This window comes from Etheostoma cragini, chromosome 2, assembly GCF_013103735.1.
Source record: "Etheostoma cragini isolate CJK2018 chromosome 2, CSU_Ecrag_1.0, whole genome shotgun sequence".
In the NCBI taxonomy this organism is placed as follows: Eukaryota; Metazoa; Chordata; class Actinopteri; order Perciformes; family Percidae; genus Etheostoma; species Etheostoma cragini.
The window spans coordinates 28,310,884-28,320,521 of NC_048408.1; the positions used below are offsets into that span (position 1 = coordinate 28,310,884).

Consider the following 9,638-nt stretch of genomic DNA (forward strand, 5'->3'; position numbering starts at 1 on the left):
TTGGCTGCTTAGAAATTAAGTGTTAACGAGCAGTTGGACAGGTGTACCTAATAAAGTGGCCGGTGAGTGTAGTTTGATACAGTAACGGAGGCAGTGAAGTAAAACAGGAAATGATTGGTGTTCAGTGTGTTTGGACACCGTCTACTGTCTACTAATGCCCTCTGCTGGTAAAAAAGATACATGAAGGCATTAAATATTAAAATTGAGTCAGAAATGATTTTCCTCCTGTGACATTTTCTGACATCATCACTTCCTCAAAGAAACGTGATTGGACAGATTCATTCTTTTCAGTCATGTTTTGTGAAAGGACCAGAATAAAAAATGGAAGTTAAAACCTTTACCCATGACATGTTTTACATCTGACATGAAGGGTCAAGATTGCTGAATAACACATTTCAACGAAGAGAAGTGTCAAAGAAAGACACAAGGACATATTTTAAACAGACGCGGGACATGTTGACAGATGTTGTGAGGCTACATTTCCTGTGTGAGCTTTTATTTTACAACATTACTGTGTGTGTGTGTGTGTGTGTGTGTGTGTGTGTGTGTGTGTCAATCAATTTTTTCTTAATTAATGAGCCGTTTCACTCACATTTCACATCAATAGATTTGTATTGAGATGTCTTCGTCCCCAGCTTGTTCTCAGCTGTACAGTAATACTGTCCAGAGTCAGAGGACAGAAAAATTGTTTTTTTTAAATAGAGCTGTTTTACTCACATTTCACATCAATAGAGATGGATTTAGATGTCTTCCTCCCCAACTTGTTTTCAGCAACACAGTAATACTGTCCAGAGTCAGAGGACTTGATGGAGCTGAAGACGAGCTGTGTATTTTTATTACGAGGGTTACCATTGTTGTACCAGGTATAAGTAGCTGCTGGTTTACCATTCTTGTACCAGTTATAAGTAGCTGCTGGGTTAGCATCACTGCTACAGGTCAGAGTCACTCTACTGTTCTCCCTGATGTCCCCAGTGGGAGTCAGAGACAGGGAGACAACCTTTGGAGCATCTGGAAAAGATAATGACCTTTCATTATTAATTGTGGTGTAAAAGTGTGTGCTTGTGTGTGTGTGTGTGTGTGTGTGTGTGTGTGTGTGTGTGTGTGTGTTTGCGTGTCAATCAATTTGCTGTTATCAAATGAGCCGTTTCACTCACATTTCACATCAACAGATGTGTATGGAGATGTCTTCGTCCCCAGCTCGTTCTCAGCTCTACAGTAATACTGTCCAGAGTCAGAGGACAGGATGGAGCTGAAGACGAGCTGTGGTCCTTCTCTGGGAGGTTTGACCTTTACATTCTCCTTGTACCAGGTGTAGATAGCTGCTGGGTTAGCATCACTGCTACAGGTCAGAGTCACTGACCTGCCCTCCACTATCTCAGCAGAGGGACTCACTGACACAGAGAGACGCTTTGGACCATCTGTGGGACAAAATTTGTAAAGACATATTAAATAAAAAATGTACAGTATATTTCTTTATTGAAAATCACTTGTATCACGAACAATGTAGAGCAGACAAGTGAGTACATACTGACATTTGGTTGCTACTGTGTGTTATATTTTGATCACTAAAGGCAGATTACTGTTAACCATACAGAGAAGTAAAACATCACACCGTCTGTTAACTAACAGAATGATGTGGCAAAGTTTATTCCTATGTGTGAACTCTTAATAAACAGACAGATTAACTGTTACATGACTGAATCCTTCAGATGAATCGCTAACATCTCCAGTTATACAGTAATAAAAACTCTCCTAATACTGTACAATTATACACACTAATTAAATGTCCTGGTGAAAGGGTGTGGTGAGATGTGTGAAAACATTAAAATTATGACAAATCATAGAGTAGTTTTGTTCTGAGAAATCAAACTGATGCCAACAGCGACTAGAAACGGACCTTTTCCTCACCCAGTGCTGTTCACTGACCTACAGCTGTCAATGTGAACGAGACTGAGCCGAAAAAAACAGGAATGATCAGAAAAGTACGCCTACAAATTCAGACAGTCACTAGCTATATGCTGTTGTAGTTTTTTTTAAATAGAGCTGTTTTACTCACATTTCACATTAATAGAGATGGATTTAGATGTCCTCCTCCCCAACTTGTTCTCAGCTCTACAGTAATACTGTCCAGAGTCAGAGGACAGGATGGAGCTGAAGACGAGCTGTGGTCCTGCTCTGGGAGGTTTGACCTTTACATTCTCCTTGTACCAGGTGTAGTTAGTTGCTGGGTTAGCATCACTGCTACAGGTCAGAGTCACTGACCTGCCCTCCACTATCTCAGCAGAGGGACTCACTGACACAGAGGGACGCTTTGGACCATCTGGAGGAGAACATGTACAGAGACACATAACAAGTCACTATACAGAAAATCATTTATTTCATGAATAATACAGTGGGTCATCTGGTGAGGAGAAAATGTGCACGTTGATATCACGTTCTTGTTAATATAAAACTTGAATGAGTGACTGAATATAAGCTAAACTATTACACATAATGTCTGGAGTTTCTCGCTTTAATGTTTATAGTTTTCTAAGTTTGCTCTTTTATTAGTGACACTGGAGTAACTCACACACTGGAGGAGATCTGTGATCTTCATATCCTGTAACAGCACAGGAATAGCTGTTGTAATAGCTGTTGTTATCTTCAACAGAGACTCTGAGAGATCTTCCTCCATACATTTTCTGTCCATTATTGAACCAGACATATAAAGGAATATTAATATTACAGCTGTTGTGACACCTCAGCTCGGCCTGGGTCAATGATCTTGTCACCTGCACCTGGAAGTCTGGAACGATAGAAAAGAAATGTAATTTCAAACTAAATCATTTCAGCACATGCATCCAAACAGTGAGACAAAAGATTAACAAGAAAAACAATATATTCCAATGAAAATATTACCTGTAACAGACAAAGTGACTCCAGGACTTCCAGTGAAACCACCATGGTTTGTTATGAACCTGAACTTGTACTCCACAGAATCACTCTCTCTCAGGTTTGAGATTCTCAGAGTGCAGCCGTCGTTATGAAAGAAATACTTTACACGACCTGTGTAGTCTGGATCTTTTTTCAGATCCACCGGTGCATTATTACTCCCTTTAGTAAACCATAATCTTGTTTCCACCTCAGTAGTCTGATGATTCATTGTGGATGGGTATGTGTAGGTGCAAAGCATTTCCACAGTTGATCCCTTGAAGGCACAGATCTGAGGGGAGGGGTAAGTCACCCCCCATCTACCCTGACCCTGTATCACTGCAACACAGAGCACATCAGGAAGCCCAATCAGACTCAGGAGGTTCTTCTATATGAAAACTTCCTAGATGACAAATATTCCGAACAAAATTACTTGGCACTAAAGTGGAAATGTTTCTCTGGTATCTCATGTTTATAATACCAGGAGTTTAAAACTGCATAAAAAAGTATGACTTATGTCATTTCTGTTTTAAGACACAGTGAACACAAACATGGAGAAGCTCAAAGGGGGTAAAGTGTTGCTTAGTAATGAAAGGTAACGCAGCTTTAAGGAACTCTAGGGTTGGGAAAACTAATCAATACTTAGATCCATCTCAATTCTCTCTAGAACATTTGATGCTCTATTTTGATAAATTAATAAACGATTATTAAAGAAATATAAATTTTATTCTTTTTGTATAAATGTGTTGATTTTTATATAAAAGTTACTGTCTCCAGACATGTATAAATCAGAAAACAGTGACTGAAAGAGGACGGGATAATGGACAACAACTTAAGAATTTAGGCAAGAGTGCAGAACAAAACACACAAAAATGTCCAAAAGGACAAAAATAAATATGTTTTGTATACATACACATGATCTAATAAGACATACGTAAAATAATTAGGCAAAAAAAGCTGTTCATTTACTTTATCACATTACATCTGACCACCTCATGTTTCATGTTCTAAGAAGCCGATCACTGAGCCTCTGACATGGAAGATCACTGGGAGAGAAGACGACTTTAAAAGCATGTTGAAGGCTTAAGACTGGAATGACTACACAATAAAAACCTAGAGACAAAGAGACATTTAACATTTAATTCCAAGATGAATTTGTTTTTAAAGTGGAAGATATTTAAATCAACACTAGTCCATAGAAACACAAAGTGGGCTGTTAAAGTTCACTTCCTTCTGTATTAGAAACTCAGATTGTAGAAACGATGGTGTCCTGTTACCATGGTAACTAGTTTGATACAGTTACTGACTCAGTGAAGTAAACAAGGAAATGATTGGTGTTCAGTGTGTTTGGACACCGTCATGTCTACTGATGCCCTCTGCTGGTTAATAAGATACATGAAGGCATTAAATAATGAAAATGAGTCAGAAATGATTTTCCTCCTGTGACATTTTCTGACATCATCACTTCCTCAAAGAAACGTGATCGGACAGATCTTCTAACACTGATAACTCGTAATTATTCAGGACTTGAGAACTTGTTTTGTAAATTTACCAGAAGAAAGAATACATTTAAAAGAAAAGACTCAAGAAGGAGAAGAGACATATGGACACATCTTGCTTTGCTAAATGTCTAGTTTGAGCTGTTGTTTTACAGCTTCATAGTGAAATAAGAGATAATTGATAAGAGTAGGCTTTCATTTAATTGTACCGATCACCAAATACCACTGAGTTCCATGTAGTTCAGGCTCCACCAGATGGTGTTATGTCAGAGGAAGACTGGAAGTTAACTCACACACTGAAGGAGAGGGGAAGTCCTCATGTCCTCTTACAGCACAGGATAAGTTGTCTACAGGATCCAAGAAGGCTGAATAAGAATCAGATGTTTGTCCCTCAATGTTCTGTCCATTCTTGTACCAGACGTAGGAAGGATGATCAGGTAGAGGACAACTGCTCTGACACTTCACCTCTGCCCAGTAAGAGGACTGGTAGACCTGTAATCTGCTCACCTGCACTGTGAGACCTGAATAATAATAATAGTAATCATAATCATAATAAAAATAAGTTCATTTTAGACTGACCTTTCACAACACACCCAAATGTAAGTAACTTTTCAAGTCATTTATTAAATATTAAGATAATGAAATGTTACCTGTGACAGACAGAGTGACTCCAGGATGACCAGTATATCTTCCTCCTTCTTGGTTTGTTGTGAACATGAACTTGTACACAGCTGAGTCTCTCTCTCTCAGGTCTGAGATTCTCAGAGTGCAGATCTTCTTATTATCACTGTACTGCACACGACCTGAATATTCTGAGTCAGTTATCAGATCTACAGGTTCATTATTATTCATTTTAGTAAACCATAACTTTGTCTTAACTGTAGTAGTACTGTCTTTCCCCCAGGATGGGTATGTGTAGCTGCAGGTTATGTCCACTGTTGATCCTTTAACAGCACAGATGTGAGTAGAGGTGTAAGTCACCCCCCAGCCATACTGACCCTGTATCACTGGAGCACAGAGCACATCAGGAAGCAGCATGAATTAATAACTTCTACTAACAATCAGTTAATAAGACAAAGTGATCATTCTACCAACGTGATCTAGGGAAAGGTTACCGTGACAAGCTTCATAATCCTCAATAATCAGACCAATTATCTGCAGCCATTAAAAAAAGTCATAAAAAGCATGCATCTGTCTAACTTATACACCTATTTAGAATTTCATCAGGTTTTATCCTATTTTATCATAGTTGAGACATGTGTTACTTCTGGATTTTCTTTTACTTCTTAAGAAAAAAAAGTTTTTCAAAAATAAGCCTGAGATATTCTTCTTACGTGTCAACAAAAACATATGAATACATTTTACAGATTGTTTTAGGTTAGAGCAGAATTATACATAACACATGTGTTTTAAGTTCCTCTTTCAGGCATTTTCCAGCTCCTGTTAACAATGATTTGTTTCAAGTTATTTCAGAATGAAACCAGAATGAACAGGCAAAGAGAGGTCTAAACTCAAAGGAAAAGTTAACTATATTAAAAGTTGAAGAGATGATGTATATTAATATACATAAAACAGATTCAGGGATAATAATTAGTATGAGTCTGCACATTTCTTGGTTAGTTTCCTCTCTGTTCACTCTGAAGTCAGGTTGATACTGAGTGTGAAAACTAACAAGAAATGCAGAACACTGAAGTCTGAGCGTACAGAAGGAAGTAGGAAGAAGAGAGTGAGGAGGGAACAGGTCTGAATAAAAGCCACAATATTCTCTGTTTACAGCATGTAAAAGTGCTTAGCACACAGTTACTTCATTAAAATTAAAAGATACTGTCCAATTAACACAACAAACAAAACTGAGACTGTCTGGCATGTTTCCATAACTGTAAACAAAACTAATATTTGTTGCGTTTCTGGAAGTTTTCCTCTCTTTCAAAGAATGAATGTAACTGTAGATATACAGTACCTGACACAGAGAGAAGGAAGACAACAAATCCACTCGCTGCTGAAGTTAAACTCATCTCTGCTCCTCTCATCTCTCTGGGTGAGACAATAAAACATGTCAGCAGATAAAATAATGTACACAGGAGGTATACAGCATCAATAAACGAATCAATAAACTGTTTCTACTCACAATGAAGACGGACGTCGACTTTGAAGATGCCTCTCCTCTGCTGTCAGTGAGCAGAAGACAGATATGAGGCTAATAAAGACTACATTTCCTTCCTCTTTTGATCATTAATATGCATGAAGAGCTTACAACCTCAACACCATAATGATGTGTTGTTTTACAAACTTTAAACTTCAAAAAAGAGAGTAAGAAACTAATATTGACCGGTTGCTGTTAGAAAACCTGTTTCGCCCCCAACATCCCACCGACAGCAGAAAAGAGCGTTCATAAAGAGAAGAGAAAAACAGACAGACAGTCATCTCTATGAGACTGAGACAGGATGTCACCCAGTCTGCAGGTGTAGGGACGGACCAGGAATGTATTGGACCTTTGACCTTTGAGTTAGTTACATTGAACAGAATGAAAAGTATTAACCACAAGAGGGGGATGGAAAATGACATCATTGTTTTTTCTTGGTATGTCTCTTCTCTGTTCTCTCTGCGGTCAGGTTGCTTCTTTTTTCAGAGAAATGCAGAACACTGAGAGATCTAATTTTTTCTTTTAATTAGTGTTAACTAAACATGGACATGTAATAAAACAAATTAAAAAGTATTTTTAATGACGATGGCTTGTTTAGGTAGATCTGTTAGACAAACTGTGTGCATAGATGCCCTACAATACGTGTTAAAAGCGTGATAAAAGCGTGATAAAAGCTTGATAAAAGCGTGATAAAAGTGAGCGGTCATTTTTTAAACAAGGGTTTTGAGCTTAAACATTAAAATGTTTTCACAGAGTGAGGAGGGAACGAGGTCTGAATGAAAGGCAAGACAAGGCAAGGAAGCTTTATTTGTATAGCACAAACATAACACACAAAATGTGCTTTACACAAAATAAGTTAAACAGATAAAACACAAGTACAAACTGTTCAAAATAAAAACATTAAGACCGATAAAACCCTAACCCTAACCCCCCAACCCCTAACCCTAACCCACTTGAGGCTACCTCCACACTAATTAGCCCATGTTAGTGCTACCTTTTGTAATCACCCTCAGTGTCACTACCCTTCACGACTCTATTTTTAGAGCCTTTACCTTTCGTCTCCTTGGACTCTTCTTCACACTCATTAACCCAATCTAGTGCTGCCTTTCGTGCCTATTTTTGACACTACCGTTAACACTTTTTCTTTAAAGTGCTACCCTTCGAGTCTCTCTTCCTCTGTCTTTCTCTGTATAAAACCCTAACCATAAAACCATAAAACACAAGTGTCATAAGCATTAAAAAGCGATAAACACATGAATAGACAGTTAAAAATAAAAACATTAAGACACATGGACAAGTTTTTCCAAATCCTGTTGACACATAAGTCCTTTAACCCTTGATATATTCTTAAGGTGATAAAAGGCTGATTTTGTTATTGTCTTAATGAGCACAATAGTCTCTGTTTACAGCATGTAAAAGAGCCTAGCACACAGTTACTTCATGCAAATGACAAAAGACAGAGATGCTGGCCAACACACGAGAAGATCCTGCTGATAAGTGACCCAAAACAATCAAAACTGATAACATCTTGTGAGTTTCCACAATACTACAGCAAACCAACAATTGCAGCATTTCTTGGAAATTTGCCTTTCACACAACTCTGATCAACTTATATCCACATGTGACCTTCAGTCCCACATTTCCCCAGAATCCCTCTTTTAAAGAATGAATGTAACTGTAGATATACAGCACCTGACACAGAGAGAAGGAGGACAACAAATCTGCTCGCTGCTGCAGTTAAACTCACAGCAGAGGTCAGTACTACGAATACAGATTAACATGGCCTGCGGTCCCGCATAAGCTGTGTCCCGACGCTGGTTAACAACTAGTTTAAACAAGTCAGGGTTTCCCAATCCAGCGACGCGTACGTTCACATTAAAGAAGTGGTGTTTGCACAGCATGACCAATCACAAACATCTACCAGAGCCGTATATTTTACACAGCCGGGCTGTTGAACCCTATTGTTTTTGCTAATATTTTTATTTAAAAAAGATTTTTACACAAGTGTAGGAGAAAAAAATGCATTTGGCCCTATAACTCCCAAACAATCTATTGCACATTTAACTAAATCCAACTGAATCTCCTTATGTAGGACACGCCCATTTCCTCGTATACTTTTATGATTTGTCAAAACCTATTTTTTTTACAATACTTGGCACGTAGCATCTCCAGATATTTCACACTACATTGCCCTGTACCAAATTTGGTGAAGCTCGGCCATTAGGGGGCGCTATAATCATTGTTTGTCTATTGGCCAAGTACTCTATGCATGTGAATGGGACATTTGCGATTGCAATATCTCTGCTGTAGTCATTTCTATCAACGTGAAACTTGTACTTGTTCTGGTAGTTGTAACTGATACTTGTTCAGCAAGCCACTCGGAGGTTCTCTGCCAAATTTGGTGAAGATCGGCCATCAAGGGGCACTGTAGTCAACGTAGACCAGTTTTGGCCCTTCCACCCCATCAATGTTAATGGGATATTTGCAATGTCAATGTACCACAAACCTTGCAACACACACCTTTTGATATTTTCTGAGCTTTGTCTCTCCACTGTTACGCTATTGGGTTCGAGTCGGGGCCAACTTACACGAGGAGGATTGGACCCTGTCATAATTTGCTTGCAGTTGTTTTTAATTTGGGTCACTTTGTGGTGTGCCATTTTATGGTTTTACCGAGATTGGAGAGTACAAACTTGCAAGTCAAGCTATCAGTAGCATATGCCAAAATTTCTTGTTTCAATGCCAAATTTTATTTTCAATACCACAGGTCACTGTCACTGTTCTATCTCCATACATATTGCCATTAGCCTGTTATTTGAGAGATACTCCAGAGCAATGTTTCCCAAACTTAGGGTCGGACCCAAAATGGGTCGCAGACCCGTTTTATTGGGTCGCCAATTGGCAGAGTAAAATGCATATCAATCTTATGAGCGTTCTTTTTTGCTACACTGGTCCGTTCAGCTCCGATGCTTTTTTTTTTTTTTTTCTCCCTCTCTCTTCTCTTATCCTAGGAGGGGATAAGAAAATGAGTTGAGAAAAGGGTGAGACACAGAAAGGAGAATAGAGACCTTTTCTGTTTTTGTTTA

At 38.5% G+C, this 9,638-nt stretch overlaps 1 protein-coding gene across 1 annotated transcript in view; it reads right to left on the minus strand.

Moving 5' to 3' along the window:
* The window catches only part of LOC117951942 (hemicentin-1-like), a 119,445-nt gene that overhangs the window by 18,211 nt on the left and 91,596 nt on the right, over nucleotides 1–9,638 (minus strand). The window contains exons 25-26 of the mRNA XM_034883948.1: nucleotides 2,057–2,320; nucleotides 1,155–1,418 (exon numbers count right to left, since the gene is read on the minus strand). Of these exons, the coding sequence (XP_034739839.1) occupies nucleotides 1,155–1,418; nucleotides 2,057–2,320 (528 nt within the window). The remainder of the gene's footprint in view (nucleotides 1–1,154; nucleotides 1,419–2,056; nucleotides 2,321–9,638) is intronic.